The sequence below is a fragment of the Carassius carassius genome, chromosome 24 (genome assembly GCF_963082965.1).
Source record: "Carassius carassius chromosome 24, fCarCar2.1, whole genome shotgun sequence".
In the NCBI taxonomy this organism is placed as follows: Eukaryota; Metazoa; Chordata; class Actinopteri; order Cypriniformes; family Cyprinidae; genus Carassius; species Carassius carassius.
Genome location: NC_081778.1, coordinates 24,061,646 through 24,078,087, shown reverse-complemented (window position 1 = coordinate 24,078,087; position 16,442 = coordinate 24,061,646). Strand labels below are relative to the sequence as shown.

The 16,442-nt window shown below is 37.4% G+C and overlaps 1 protein-coding gene across 1 annotated transcript; it reads left to right on the top strand.

The window, feature by feature from the left end:
* The first annotated feature begins 451 nt into the window (after positions 1-451).
* Positions 452-16,234, top strand: LOC132103246 (calpain-7-like). Its single transcript, XM_059508196.1, has 21 exons — positions 452-884; positions 1,055-1,163; positions 2,050-2,207; positions 2,739-2,806; positions 3,031-3,237; positions 5,922-6,008; positions 6,651-6,777; positions 6,892-6,977; positions 7,204-7,297; positions 7,428-7,574; positions 7,868-7,974; positions 8,932-9,052; positions 9,154-9,298; positions 9,380-9,479; positions 9,575-9,710; positions 9,984-10,059; positions 10,169-10,314; positions 10,403-10,465; positions 10,557-10,687; positions 14,507-14,593; positions 15,918-16,234. Exons 1-21 carry the CDS (start codon positions 783-785, stop codon positions 16,060-16,062), a joined length of 2,442 nt encoding a protein of 813 aa, XP_059364179.1. The 5' UTR covers positions 452-782; the 3' UTR covers positions 16,063-16,234.
* Positions 16,235-16,442: the final 208 nt, after the last annotated feature.

Below are 16,442 nucleotides of genomic sequence, written 5' to 3'. Positions count from 1 at the left end.
TGGGAAACGCACCCCTGAACATTTTGTTCATAAATCGAAGTGAACTGATCTTCTCAAATTAACAAAAAACTTACTGAATCAACAAACCATCACGTTTTTATCGTTACGTACAAGCAAAGAACATTTTAAGCGTTAAGGATGAACCGAAGATAGTTGCAACTTTTTTGTATTGAGTAATTAATATACAAATTAATGATAATTAGGTAGGTTCAAAATGTCCCTGTCTAGGAAGGTCATCCTTACTAATATAATTTAATTTAAAAAAAAAAAAGAAATCTTGAGGCATGAGGCTTTACTGGAACATATATTAGAGTTAGGATTGTGGGGCACAGCGTAATAAATTAAATAAGAACCACTTAATTGCTTTTTGTTTTTATACAGTCTATGTTTTGAACCGGTTCTTTTACCTCAACTATTTCAAGGAACCGATTCGTGGAAAAGAAATGACATGTCGTGACAACATCAGTCCACGACCACCGCACCCGGAAGTACTGCGGGTTTGAGGATTTGTTTTGATGTCATCATAACAAGTTAAATCGTTGTTTTTTCACACCTTATTTAGAGTCACTACGTTTGAATGCTCCTTGGATGCAATATTTTTCAGTCACGCCTTATTTTATTTCGAAATTCGAGATCGAGAAGTCCACGTTACGAGAATAACTCAAGAAAGAAACGCAAATCCTCGGAGGAACTGCTAACCATAATGAATAACAGGTTAAAATGATTTGCCATATAACTTACCCGTTAAGCTGAACTCAGTTTTCATTATTTAAACGTCACTCATGGATTGTACAACTCTTGAACTCGATGCTATTAAATTTGCCAAATCAGCTGTACTGCATGATCAGAAGGGGAAATACAATGAAGCTGTTTTCTACTATAAGGTAAGGTTATCCTATTTGACATTTAAAGCTAGTTTACCTTAAACATTCATAGTATTTCCTGAAAAGGGTTAATTTTTCAATGGAATTGTCAGCTTGTTCCATCTTATGGCAAATAAGATATATTTGAATGAAACAAATATTTGATATATTTTCTTATGGGTTCTGAATAGGAGGCTGCCCAGGCTCTCATCTATGCAGGCATGGCTGGATCCAATCTAGAGAGCATCCAAGATAAGGTGAACGAGTACCTGGAAAGAGTACAGACCCTGCTCAGTGCCGGTCAGTGTACATTAACTAAAAACAATATGACCTCATCAAAAAGCTGTTTTCATCTATTGATACTTCTTTTAAGTTAATTTATTAGGGCTGAATTTTTTCCACCATTCTCTGTGGTCAACAAACCTGAAACCTCCTCATTGATGTAGATGGAAGAAATTGTTAATATTTTCCATTCTGAGGGTGCACGTGCCCCCTCACTTTGAATGGGCATGATGGACGCCCCTGTCTGAAACCATATGTTAGCTTTGTTTTAGGAACATTAATTGTTTACTAAAAGTTTACATTTCAGTGATCTATTAACCACTGGTCCTCTGCAACAAGATTGAGTATGTGAGCTTAAACTTAATGCTAAAAACACAAAAATCAAGATATAAACTGAAATCAAATTTATTTTCCCCCACAATAATTTTCTTTAAATACCTTACCAAATGAGAATATTGGATCTTCTGGAAACACACAATGAATCATGATTAATAAATTTAATTGAATGTATCAACACTCCCAGTTTTAGTTTGAAAACCTGGAATTGCAGTTACTTGCGGAATTATCTTCCTTGCATGGTTGTGCTCTGGCACGGCTCCAGCGTGGATGAATTTATAGATATTAAGCATTTCAGTGAATAAGTTCCTAAATATATTTCTTTGCTGCAAACTTAGCGATCAAATAAAGCCATTAAGTTGGAGCCTAAATAAATGTTTTTTTATTATTTATGTGTATATATATATATATATATATATATATATATATATATATATATATATATATATATATATATGGGTTTGGAACAACATGAGGTTGAGTAAAAAAGACAAATTTATGTGAATTGATGTAAAAGTACTTACTGTGTTAGGATCCCTCAGTTTCTTGACCGAATCCCTGTAATTAGTTCAAGCACAGAGCACTGACCCGCTGAAGAGTAAACATCAGCTAGATCTGGAGAGGGCGTACTTCCTGGTGACACAGGCTTTTGAAGAAGATGAGAAGGAAAACACAGATGAGGCCATTGAGCTCTATACACAGGCTGTGGAGCTGTGTATTCAAGCGGTGAGTCATCACATAAGGGGAAGTGCTTTGAGTTTTAAGAGACTCTTGTTCAAAAGGGTCAATAAAGAGGTTTTTTAAATTATTTATTAAAGAATTCTAAAATAATGCATCATGTTCCCCACAAAAATATTATGAAATCTCAATAACTTTTCAGCTTTGCCATCACAGGAATACATTAATTACGTTAAAATATATTAAAATATAAGCCATTTATTTTAAATGATTTTTTTAAACATATTGCTGTTTTTACTGTATTTTATATCAAATAAATGCAGCCTTGATGAGCATGATACATCTTTGAAAAACATTAACCCCAAACATTTGAACAGTAGTGTATATAAAGAACTATATAATTTCATTATAACTACACATGTAGACTAAGATACTAGCAGCAGTTCTGAAGTAATGTCAGTCTTTGGAACATTGTTCTGGTCTCATATCTCTCACTGCAGGTTATATGGGCTCCTCTGTAACTATGCAGAAACTGAGCCAAGCCTTGAGATCTGTGAACTCTTTCTCTCTCCCACACAGTCCAATGAGACGTCAGATCAAGCACTGCAGGGAAAACTGAAGCAGCTTGCTCGGCAGGCTCTGGACAGGTGCTTCACTGTTTACTCTAATACTAAAATACTAATACTCCAGTGTATTATGCATATTATGGGTGAAATACCACAAAATCAACAGAGGCGTCGACAGCAGTTGTGGCATATTGGCGATTACCATAAAATATTATTAAACTCACTACTAACACAAATTTTAAAAATAGAACAATGCACATTTGACCCTTGATCCTTTGTTTCCATCTCCTTTTTTCTTTTTTCAGGGCAGAGGGACTGAAAGACTCTCTTAGTAAACAGGCAAATCAGGACAAGCCCATCTTCTCCGCATCCAAAGGCCCTGCTCAGGTGAGGCAGTTCTTTCCACTAGGCCCAGACTTCTCTCTTCATGACAAATCACAGCCGGTCCGAGCAGTGCAGTCCAGTGAGCCTCAGGGTCAACGCTACACAGTGGAGGAAATTGAGGTGCTCAGGTAGGCTCAGAGCAAGGATGATGTCTGATATTTAATCATTTTTTTCTCAGTTCCCCTGTGTGGATTTCGATCATTGTTAATCTCACACTCACTACAGTTAATCTTACAAAAGTGCTGAGAATTTTATTATACTATCAAATCTATCTTTTGTAAAGCTCAAAATGAAAATGTTCATTTTTAGATGTCAAATCGACGTTGTGTCGAAGTTCTGACACTAGGGTTCACACCACATACCTCTGACATCATTGAGAAAGGCCGATGAAATTGGCGAGCAAAATTGGCCTAGCAGCCACCCTCTGGATATTTGGGTATAAATAGGTTCTTCTCATGCTTTGTGTTATCTAGTCGAGCTTCCGGATGAGTTTGAGAGCTTGTCTCTGGATGAGTTCAATCTTTCATTCTGAGCTTGCAGTGAGGATTAGAGCTTAAGATCTTTGCAAGGACCCGGCGGGTTCGGTCGGGTTCGAGCTTAATTTATATCATCTTACACGGCCCTGGGCCGGGCTCGGGCTTGCGCTCCGGTTTGCGAGGTAAACGTGCGGTCATGTGATGTGTTTCGATTAGCGCGAGAAAGATGCGAAAATGGATGCTGAGTAGGTGTAACGGATCCTTGCCTCTGGCGATTACGTTTTGGTTGCACCAGCAACTAAAGCAAAGTCTGAGGTGTGGAAAAGTTTTGACCATGTTTATAATGAGAATAATGAGTGAATAATGATGCACCATCAGTGAGCACAGGAACGCGCTGAAGACATCTACAGTGGATTCAATCATTTTCCTCCACAAATACATGTAGGCTAGCCTAATCTCTGTGAATAAAGGTTTTTTTTAACTATATTCATAATTCTATATTCTAAAAGGCATAATGTGAACGCTAATGTTGGCATTATTCTTTTATTAAATACCAGCTGCTAGTGCGAAGCAAATCTGGCGGAGCCTTTATCTTAATTTCGTTATTGCCAAATACCTATCTTAATTTAAAATTTATCTTAATTTAATTTGTTAAAAAAAGACTCGTTTTATTGCTACGTTGGTCTATTTATAGGCTAAATTTGCCTATGTCTATTTAGAGTGCTGAGATGTTAAGATGTCACAGAGGACTTATTTTATTTCTTTATTCCAACTTGTTGTGTAGTGGTGTAGTCTACGTTAGTTATGAATAAATTATGTTAAAACATGTATAAATGACTCATTCTTGACAAAAGAGCTGTGTGTGTTGGCACATTTGAATAATCTCAGGCTGTAAACGGGTTCGGGCTTTTAAAAAGCTGTCAGTCAAAATGTACTTGTCGGGCTCAGGCCGAAACCTGTCTGACTCGGGTCCTGTCAGGCCTAACTTTTATGGCCCGATTACAGCTCTAGTCAGGATAAGTTGTCAATTGCAGCGGGGTGTTGGCTGGAACCATCCAAAGTTGACAATTAAATGACTTCAGTCTGATGCGAATGCTGAGATGGCAGCTGTGCTTGCCCTGGCAGCCAAGAGCATCAAGATTGAATGGACTCCTCCACCCTGCCCTGAACACTCGTGGCTGCCACTGCTACACTGCCAAGACCAACTCCAGTTCCTTTTTTCATCCGCCCTGCCAGTTCATGCCGATCCTGAAGCTCTTCCAGGCCGAGGTGTTGAAAGTGCTGCACGAGGGTGGTCCCAACCCAGAGGTTCTGCAAGAACTGCGCTCGCAACCGACTATGCCCTCCAGGCTAAGAGGGTCAGCGTGTAGGCTTTAGATAGTACGATACCTTCCACGATTTCGTCAACTAGGACCAAAACCCTGTATGTCACCAACCTGTAGGGATGTAACAATGCACCACGAGCTGATTGAATGTGATGATTCAAATCGTTTGAGATATTAAACTAATCGTGATACAGTTGTGGGTAGGAGTCAATATAAATCTGTCTCTGAGGGGAACTGTCTTTTAGAAAATTTTTTATTATATTTTCTTTTCATTTTGACTCTGTATAATGGATATTAAAGCAGCATTCATCAGTAGGGTCAAGCGCTGTGCTGCTTTGTTTACATTGGAAACCAAGGAAATGCTATATCGCGGCTGTCTCAAATCTCATTTTGTAAAAAAAAAAAAAAGTTATGAGAGAATCGAATCATGAAATCAGTGAACTGCCATGTTTATTTGTTGTTGTTAATTTACCTCAACTCTGAAGGCTTTTAAATATAGTCTTGTTCGAGTTGCATTGGCACCGTGTAAACCAATCGGTGTATGACACCAAAGTACCGCAAGAGCAATTCAAAAGCATAAAGAGTCATCTACTCTCCAATTGCTCTTGCCCACTAATGTTTGAACTTTGACACAACGTCTCCACTCCCTCCATCAGGGAACGAGGGTTACCATACGTAACCAAGTCGTTTTTTCATGCTGTCCATGTGTAATGTTGTGAGTGCCTAAATTGACTTGTGGCATTTACAAGAATTCTTTTAAATTTTTTATTGTAATTTTTGTTTTATTTGTGCTTAATATTATATAATATTAATATGGGTTTTAATTTGTTCATTATCAGCCATAACCAAAAAAAAAAATTCCTAAAAACTAATTTATATCAGCTACAAGTGTATTTTTCATTTACATTTTTTCAGCATGTTTTTAACATTGCACGTATATAGAAATAAAGAAGTTTGAAAATATAATCTTGAAATTATATTCTTAATTTTGTGTGTTTGTGTGTTCTGTAGGAAGACCTCGAAGATAAATGGAATTGAATATGTTCCATTCATGAGTGTTGACCTGAGGGAACGTTTTGCTTTTCCTGTTCCATTCTCGTGAGTATTTTATGTACGAGTGTAATTTATACTATATATAGTGCAAGTTTCACTGATATTCACTGGTATTTTTGTACACTGCAACAGCTGTATTTTGCTTTTACTCACTCTAACTTTCAAAAGTTTGGGGCCGATATTTTTTTTTAAAGAAATTAATAGTTTTTTTCAGCAAAGACAAAATAAATTGATCAAAAGTGACAGAAAAGACTTTTATAATGTAACAGATATTTCTAAATCTAATAAGTGCCTTTTTTACATTCTATTCATCAAAGTATTCTGGGGAAAAAATGTATCAAAGTGTCCACAAAAATAATCAGCAGCACAACCTTTTTCAACATTTATTGTAATAAACTGAATTTTGAGCACCAAATCAGCATATAAGTGATTTTTGAAGGATCATGTGATGCATAAGACCGAAGTAACTTCTGTTTAAAATTCAGCTTTGCCATCACAGGAATAAGTTACATTTTAAAATATGTTGAAATAGAATCCGGTTATTTTAAATGAAAATAAGAGACTTCTTTGAAATACATTTGAAAAAATCTTACCCATCCCAAACTTTTGATAGTATATTTAAGAGTAGTAGTCCTATAACACTGTGAAGTGCTGCACTGTCAAAAGATTTCTCACATTTCTACATAGGGACAAATGTGGAAAACTGGCTCTGTCGCCGAAGCAGAAAGCCATATTCTCACGCTGGGTTCGACCTGATGACATCTGCAATAACCCCACCATGATCTACACTGTGTCCAGCTTCAGCATCAAGCAGGTTATGCAACTTAACCAGTAATAAATTCAACTTTTATTTAAAGCAGTTTTACCATTCAGGATGCTCTGTTGTTAATGTGAATTTTTAGCTTATGTAAAGTTCTTTTGTTTGCAGACAGTTGTGTCAGACTGTTCCTTCATTGCCTCATTGGCCATCAGTGCAGCATATGAGAGACGCTACAACAAAAAGTTAATCACAAGGTACAGCGGGTGTGCTTGACCTCACACTATTATAGTTTGACTCATGTGTAACCCTTGGATTATGAGGCTGAGAATGTCTAGTGTCTTCAGGCTGAAATGTAAAAATTTCCTGAACACTCACTGTTTTACTCTCATTTTAATTAATAACAATTATATAACAAGAATAATAGAAGTCAATGGGAGTTTCCCACAATGATAAAATATATATTTCCGTGTTTGTATTTAGCATCATCTACCCACAGAACAGGAAAGGAGAGCCAGAGTATAACCCTTGTGGGAAGTACATGGTGAAACTGCACATTAACGGCGTGCCGAGAAAGGTGCTCAACCTCTCTTAGCCCACCTCCTCAAATAAACTGCAGTTTTTTTTTCTGTCGTCGTCTTCATTGTTTGAAGACCAACAGGTTCAGGATTGTATTGTTGTAGTTCAGGTGTGTGTTTCTCTGTCAGGTGATTATTGATGATTTCCTCCCGGTGGATCGCAATGGCGAGCTGCTTTGCTCCTACTCCAGTAATCGCAATGAACTTTGGGTGTCACTCATTGAGAAGGCTTACATGAAGGTCATGGGAGGATATGATTTCCCAGGCTCCAATTCTGTGAGTGCTGCTCTAAACAAGACATTTCTGTCACCAAACTTAATATCACTTTTATAGAAAAATATGAAGGGATGCACAGATATTACATATTACTGACTTGATTTCATGTTATGACTGATGCTTAATGAATAATAAAAAAAAAATGTAATTCTGGATTCTTTGATGTATGTAAAATTCAATAGAACAGTGTTTATTTGAAATAATAGAAATCTATTAAATTGTTCAGTTGTCCTGACCCCAAACTTTTGAACAGTAGTGAATACTATGGTGTCACTTTCATGTTTTCTGTGTAGAATATTGATTTGCACGCTCTCACTGGCTGGATCCCAGAGCGTATCGCTATGCACTCAGACAATCAGTCCTTTAACAAAGATGACACTTTCCGCATGCTTTACCAGAGGTAAGCACACATTCACAGTCCACTGGTGTTTATTGATTTCTGACCACTGTAAGGTCACATGGCTGTTTTGAGTCGGTGGTATGGAGCTGCTTCAATACTTTACTGGCCTTATCCCACTTGCCTGTCTTGATTCTGGTCATGAATAGTTTTTGTGCAGTGTTATTTTATATATATTCTTTTTATAGTTTCAGTTGTCATTTTCATTTTACTTTCAATTTGTTATATACTGTTGTCAGTTTAACTTTAATTTGTATTTATTTCTGTTTTAGATTTATCAGTTTTAGTTCTTCAGATTAAGCTTGTTTTATTTCAGTTAGTTGACAAGGCAACCTTTCTCTTTCCTTTTTAAATTGTTTTAAGTTTAAGTTTTTATTTCAGTTGCCATTTAAAAAAAAAATTTGTTAAAGGTGCAGTGTATAATACTTACAACGATCTATTTACAGAAATGCAATATAATATATATAGCTATGTTTTCAGAGGTTTTTAAAGACCTTTCTTAATGAACCGTTATGTTTTTATTACCTTAGGTTGAGCTATTTATATCTACAGACACCACGGGTCCCCTTACATGGAAGTCGCCACCTTGTTTCTACAGTAGCCCTAAATGGAAAAACTGCTCTACAGAGCGTGTTTCGTCACTTTGTTGTTTTTGCAAATAAAACACTGACACAATGATGAACAAGTACATTAACATTCGAAATAACATTGATTTATTGAATAATTAAGTAAATATAATTCCTTGATTTACCTTTTGTAAAGAAATCTCAATGCTCTCTGTTGTCTTTACTGATGACATCTTTATCTGTGTCGGCCACCATAGCTTCTCTAAAGGGAGGGGTGAGCGGGGGACTGAGCCGTTAGTTGCAATTCGAAACCTCACCGCTAGATGCCGCTTAAGATTACACTGTGCACCTTCAACTGTAACAATACTGGTGTTTTGTTGATCTATCCTTGCAGGTTTCACAGAGGAGATGTTCTCATCACCACAGCGACAGGGGTCATGACTGAGGAGGAGGGGGAGAAGTGGGGTTTAGTGCCCACCCATGCATACGCTGTCCTAGACATCAGGGAACACAAGGTGAAACTCAACGCCCCCTGGTCTGTGTTAAAAATCTCTGACATAGTGAAGCCTCATGAGCCTATAACAACAGCAGCATTATCTCCTGCTTGTTCCCTCAGGGTAAACGCTTCCTCCAGCTGAAGAACCCATGGAGCCATCTCAGGTGGAAAGGGCGATATAGCGAACGTGACGAGAAGAACTGGACACCAGATCTTCTCAAATACCTCAATTTTGACCCCAAAACGGCACAGAAGTTTGACAATGGCATGTCAGTGTTGAAGTATCAATGCCACAAGACAAATTTTGTAAAAGAAGTTGTTATTGATTTGTGTGATGTTCTTTAAGGTGTATTTTGGATCATCTGGGAAGACTTGTGCCAGTATTACGACGTCATCTATTTGAGCTGGAGTCCAGCACTGTTTAAAGAATCCTCATGCATTCACAGGTCCGTCTCATTGTCATTACATCTATATAAATGTCTCTATGACGTCTGATTATTATCAGATAATTAGAAAATGTATGTGCATTATGCTATTGCAGTAGCTGGGATGGGAAACAGGGACCAGTGAAAGATGCCTACAGCTTGGCCAATAATCCTCAGTACAAGCTGGAAGTGCAGTGTCCTCAAGGGGGCGCTGCAGTATGGGTTCTACTCAACAGACACATCACTGACAAGGTACTGCAACAGATTATTGTGCAGTGTACTACATACAAATGGATTGAGAAGACAGTAAAACGATCATGTTTTTTTTCACAGAAAAAAAAATGGCAGCTGTGGTTTCCAAAATCATTGTGTAAACATTTACAAAACAACCTGTAATTTACAAGAAAATTACATAAAAAAAAAAATCAATAAATCCAGCAGCCTTTTCTGATGAATTAGCAAGGCCACACTGCTACTGCTACAGTGAGTGCTTATGATTTTCTTACTTTTCCATTCACTCTCAAGGACGACTTTGCTCAAAACCGGGAGTTTATTACATTAGTAGTTTACAAGACCAATGGAAAGAAAGTCTATTATCCAGGTAAGTGAGCACATAATTCAAGAAGTCAAATACATTCACTTGTGTATACCTTTATTCTTTATAGTTTCTAATTTAATTTATATGCTCGGGTTCCAATTTGTTTCTGAAGCTGAACCTCCTCCCTACATTGATGGCATCAGGATCAACAGTCCCCACTACTTAACCAAGATCAAGCTGACTAGTCCAGGAACTCACGCCTTCACACTGGTGGTCTCTCAGTATGAGAAACAAAACACCATCAACTACACATTAAGGGTAAAAACACAATCCAGTGCGATGGATGCTTTTTATTTTTATAGTATTTTAATCATATTAACTGTTCTAATGAATATGCCCTTTCCAGGTGTACTCGGTATGCAAGTTTAATTTCTCCAAAATCCCAACACCCTTCACCCAGACCAAAAGAGTGAGTTCACACCTCTGCTTTCACTGTTAGCGGTTGTTTTTGTTGGAAAATATTTCCTGGTGGTTTAACATATCTCTCTCTCTATGTGTAGATAAATGGGCAGTGGAAGGGGGCCAGTGCTGGAGGTTGTGGAAACTATAGAGATACCTTCAAGAACAACCCCATATGCCAGTTCAGCATGGACAAAGCAGGCCCTCTGCTAATCGAACTCCGTGGCTCCAGGTCAGACTGCTTGTTGTTTTTTTGGTTTCATTACATTTCAAAGGTTGCAATTGGTATTAGAGATCGACCGATATGGGTTTTAATATAGCCGATGTTTAGAGGTCCCGGTCAGCCGATGGCCGATATGTTCTGCCGATTTTTAGGGCCGATATCTTGAAGTTTTCCCCTTTATTTGCATGCTAAAATGTCACACTAATAATAAGTGGATGCACAACATTTCTTAACTCACCATCATTTATTGAGCACTGACTTGAACCATCTCTCGAATCTTAATTTCAATCAATCATTTACATAAAAGTTTTAGAGCATTTATCAAGCTGAATTTTAACGGAATTTACACGGAAAAATATATAAAAATGAAATATATTAAAAATAAATAATAGTAGTGCTGCAAACACACTAGCAACCAGCAACATTTGTGTTTGGTATAAATGACACAGAACATCTAAAGTGCATTCTAATTTCAAACTTACATCGCAGTCTGTTCATAATTAAAATAAAGTACAGTCAACCAAACATATAAAAGGTTACACTGGTCAGTTTAAATAGACCGTAGTATACCGGTCCACTCTGCTGTTATGCCAAGGATGTTTTTGCTCATGTGAAGAAGATGATCTTTTCCGTCTAGTTTACATAAAAATAAATATATATATATATATATATATATATATATATATATATATAAAATAGTTTAATTCAGATACATTGTGAATATGGAAACATTTGGATATGTGCAGAACGAAACATGAGCAATAACCTCCAAATACACCTAGTCAAACCCACGCTCGCTTGTCCTCGTACACAAGCATGCATTCACTGTCACAATCTAATGCACTGTAAATGCCAGATTTTTTTTAAACAAATAGGCTTAGCGGAATGCAAAAATTCAAAATCGAACATTTTGCAGAACAGTATCAAATAAAGTACTGGTCATAATACTTGCATAAATTGTTTGTTTGATGTTTGATGTGAAAAAAGCAGTTCACTGACTGCGCAGCACAGCCACATTTGGGATAATTTTATTGTTAATACTATAATGTCATTTGAAAACATTGCAATTGCGTTTTAAAATAGAACAACGAGCACCACGATACCATTTAAAGAGGCGCATTCAGGGGTCTCCTTGATGGGAAACAGTCAACAAAGTGAAATTATCTCCAACGTATGGCGCGCTCTCTTCATTTTATCAAATGATCATAATCACATATATTTATTTTACAGTCGTGCTACTAGCATTTTATTCAGACTAAAACCCCTTTGATTCGGGTGCGAAAGCTTTTTTTCCAAGTGGTTTTTGCACATAATAATAATACCGCTGCAGACGCATTTTGGAGCATTAAAGGGATGGTTCACCCAAAAATGAAAATTATGTCATTAATAACTCACCCTCATGTCGTTTCAAACCAGTAAGACCTCCATTAATCTTCGGAACACAGTTTAAGATATTTTAGATTTAGTCCGAGAGCTTTCAGTCCCTCCATTGAAACTGTGTGTACGGTATACTGTCCATGTCCAGAAAGGTAAGAAAAACATCATCAAAGTAGTCCATGTGACATCAAAGGGTCAGTTAGAATTTTTTGAAGCATTGAAAATACATTTTGGTCCAAAAATAGCAAAAAAAAAAAAAAACTACGACTTTATTTAGCATTGTCTTCTCTTCCGTGTCTGTTGTAAGACAGTTCAAAACAAAGCAGCTTGTCATATCCGGTTCCTGAACGAATCATTCACTGTAACCGCACCTTTTTGAACCAGTTCACCAAATCGAACTGAATCGTTTTAAACGGTTTGCGTCTCCAATACGCATTAATCCACAAATGACTTAAGCTGTTAACTTGTTTAATGTGGCTGACACTCCCTCTGAGTTAAAACAAACCAATATCCCGGAGTAATTCATTTACTCAAACAGTACACTGACTGAACTGCTGTGAAGAGAGAGATGAACACCGAGCCGAGCCAGATAATGACTCGTTCACGAGTCAAGAACCGGTTGCATCGGTTTTCGGATCACCAGTAGGTCTTTCTGACAGTTCGATTCAATAAACCGGTTGAAGAAAACGGTTCACCGGTTCTTTTGCGCTCGACGTAATGGCGTCATTTGTGATGACTGCCCTTGATTCAAGCCTTCGGTTTACCCGCGCTCATAACACTAGCACAGAATCAGTTCAGAATCAATCACCAAAAGAATCGGTTCGGTTCAGACACTCTGTGTGTCAGTCTGCTTCACAATGAATCACACATGTGCAGTATCATCAGCTCCTCGGTTCTCGAATCGGACGCGTCAGACAGAAACGGTTCTTGACTCGAGAACGAGTCAGTCTGTTGTTCGTTATCTGGCTCTGCTCGGTGTTCATCTTCAGTTCTCTCTTCACAGCAGTTCAGTCAGTGTACTGTTTGAGTACATGAATTACTCCGGGATATTGGTTTGTTTTAACTCAGAGGGAGTGTCAGCCACATTAAAAAAGCTAACAGCTTAAGTCATTTGCGGATTAATGCACATTGGAGACGCAAACCGTTTCAAACGATTCAGTTCGATTTGGTGAACTGTTTCAAAAAGATCTGGTTACATCGAATGATTCGTTCATGAACCGGATATGACAAACTGCTTTGTTTTGAACTCTCTCACAACAGACACGGAAGAGAACACAATGCTGAATAAAGTTGTAGTTTTTGCTATTTTTGGACCAAAATGTATTTCCGATGCTTCAAAAAATTCTAACTGACCCTCTGATGTCACATGGACTACTTTGATGATGTTTTTCTTACCTTTCTGGACATGGACAGTATACCGTGCACACAGCTTCAATGGAGGGACTGAGAGCTCTCGGACTAAATCTAAAATATCTTAAACTGTGTTCCAAAAATAAACGGAGGTCTTACGGGTTTGGAACGACATGAGGGTAAGTTATTAATGACATAATTTTGCAAATTGGGCGAACTAACCCTTTAAGGTTATTAATTGATCGTTCATTTAAACGACAATCGATCATGGAAATTATCAAATATTGACATCCCTAAATGCAAATGGGTTGGATGGAAACCTGGCTATTATCTGCATCAAACCATGCTTCCGAACAAATATCCTTCACTGTTCTGGGCAGCTCCAGGACAGTTGTCTCTCCGAGCTCGCTGCTGTCTGTGAGCAGGGCGGAGTAACGTAGCCCTCAATCATGCTGCAGTGTTTGTGAGAGCTGCCAACATCTCCACCCCATTTACAGAGTGAAATTCTCTGACTACCTTTATTTCCCAGGACTGTTGTGGAATCTTGTTGTGTTTTGGCTTTGGGTCCTTCACATGGCAGCAGCACTTTCCACTGCACCAATAACACAGGGCTGCCCGCCGACGTGCCTGACTTTAAATCGGTGCTACTAAACACGGATATCGGCCGATGCCGATATATTAAAAAATTACAAATATCGGTCGACCTCTAATTGGTATTTAAAATAATTGCAATAAACATATATATCCTTCAACACCTGAATATCAATATCTAATCTGAAGGTCTTTATAATTTAAGAAATTTGCTATGATTAGCTGTAACTCACATAGGGTGTTATTAACTGTAAGCAAGGGAATAGTGTTTTGCATGTGTTTTTATGAATTAAAAAAATCCTTTTTGCCATTGGAAGTGGGTGGGATCTCATGGGTTATTGCATTTCCCTTGACTTTAAGGCAGGGTTATCCTGTGCAACTACTCCATTGTGGATGAAATTCAGATCGTTCAGATCTGTCATTCTCTCTCTCTTTTCACTGTAGAGTGTGAGGATGTATGCTGTAGCGTGATGCATGTGAATATAAAGGAGTTTGGCTTTCTCTCTGCAGGCAGTACAGCGTGGGCTTTGAGGTGGTGACCGTATCTTCTGCAGGGGAATCTGGATCATCAGAAAAAAGAGGGAGTGGAGATTACAGGTAAAGTAATACTCTCTTTGTGATGAAGAAAACTAGATAGAAGGTGATGCAGAGCCCAACCCTGTGTTGACTTCCGTTCTTTTAAATGAAACACATTTGCTATGTTTGTGATGGGATGCTAGTGTACTGAGTTTTGCATACTGCATATTATACATTGCAAAATACTTATACTGCCTTCTACAGTATTCTTTTGAAATTATTATGTGCATAATGCTTGCATACTCACTCACTGAGTGCTCACTGAGTGCTTACACACTCAGAACTACTAGTATGCTAAATGTCCTAATTACACAACCTCAATGTTTAATTCTGTTAATAGCACCTAGTTACCTATAAAATAAAAAATGTTTATTTGGCTATTTTTTTTATTTATTTATCAGTTTCATGTAAAACATTTTACATTTTGAGTCTGAAAATTAGTGTAAATAATTTTCAACAAATTCAAGAATAACAATAACAAAAAGATGGTTGATATTACATAGAACTTCTATTTCGCAATGTCACAAGTGAGTGAACCACAAGCATTATGGGATACAGTATATAATGCAGTGTGCTTTGATGTATAATGCAGATTTTAGATGGTAAATCCCCAAAAATATGATGAACCATTTTTTGAGGACCCCTTTTCAAAAGTTTGCGGTCGATTAGGATTATTTCATATTTTATAAAATATTGTAGTTTAAAATAACTGTTTTGTATTTTACTATATATTACAATTTTATGTATTCCTTTTTTTTTCAGCAGCCATTACTCTGTTCTTCAGTGCCACATGATCCTGCATAAATAATTCTGTTCTGATTTGAGGATTCTTTGATGAATAGAAACATTTAGTTTATATTGTAGTTTATATTGTAACAATATAAAAGTCTTTCAAATGCATCCTTGCTCATTAAAACTATTATTGTCTTTCATCAAAAAAAACAAAAAAAAAACTGAGCCCCAATTTTTAAACCGTAGTGTATGTATTTTCAAAGACACATATAAGATTTCAAAAATAACTTACGGTAAGTAATATGGTAGCATGAGCATGATATTCTGAATACAATCTTGTGGATTTTTATAACAGTCAGCTGGCCTGTGTTCCAGTTTAACATAAGCTTGCAAATCTAGGTCTAGGTCAAAGATAGTTGATTATTTACAATGTAGTCATATAACAGCAAAATATGTTTGAGAGAAATGTTTCATGGTCTCATCCTGCAGCAGCATGGTTGACTTATCTAAATTGATGGTATGCAATAGTTCAAAGATTTAAGCGTTTGTAAAAAAAAGGTTTAAAAACATTCCATTGTTATACTATAATGGTATTTCATCTCTTTATCCTCAGATGCGGTTTCTGTTACATGGAGGTTGAGAACTTGCCTGCCGGGATTTACAATGTCATCCCCTCTACCTTCCTGCCCAAACAGGAAGGCCCGTTCTTCCTGGACTTCAGCAGTGCCACTCCACTGCGGGTTTCTCAGCTGCAATAACAGTCCCACTTCATCGGCCCACCGGATTGTTCTGCAGCTATGAGACACTGAAGATGCTTTATACTCTCCTCTTAGTTCTGCAGTCCACATTCAAAGATGACAGTATGTACACTTGACCTGAAATGACTGTTTTTCACTCAGGAGACTGCAATAAAACAGGGATGTATATTAATGATGTCTGATGATAGATCAGAGTGATCTATTTCTGTCTCCATACTAAGGGCTCTTCCTCTGGTTTGTTCGCTGGTGTCCAGGTAGAAAGACCTCCAAGTTGCTGGGCTTCCGTCTTCAGCAGGCACAAAATGAGTGCACTTTTAACAAAAAAAGAAAAGAGATATGCATCTATCTAAAGCATTGCTTTTTGTGTTTTTGTTTTTAGC

What these genes read in the sequence shown, in the direction of transcription:
- LOC132103246 (XM_059508196.1), top strand. Translation starts at nt 783, where the DNA reads ATGGATTGTACAACTCTTGAACTCGATGCTATTAAATTTGCCAAATCA. An exon ending in ACAGACACATCACTGACAAG is followed by an intron (nt 9,711 to 9,983) that starts GTACTGCAACAG and finishes TTCACTCTCAAG; the next exon opens with GACGACTTTGCTCAAAACCG. An exon ending in AGAGGGAGTGGAGATTACAG is followed by an intron (nt 14,594 to 15,917) that starts GTAAAGTAATAC and finishes CTTTATCCTCAG; the next exon opens with ATGCGGTTTCTGTTACATGG.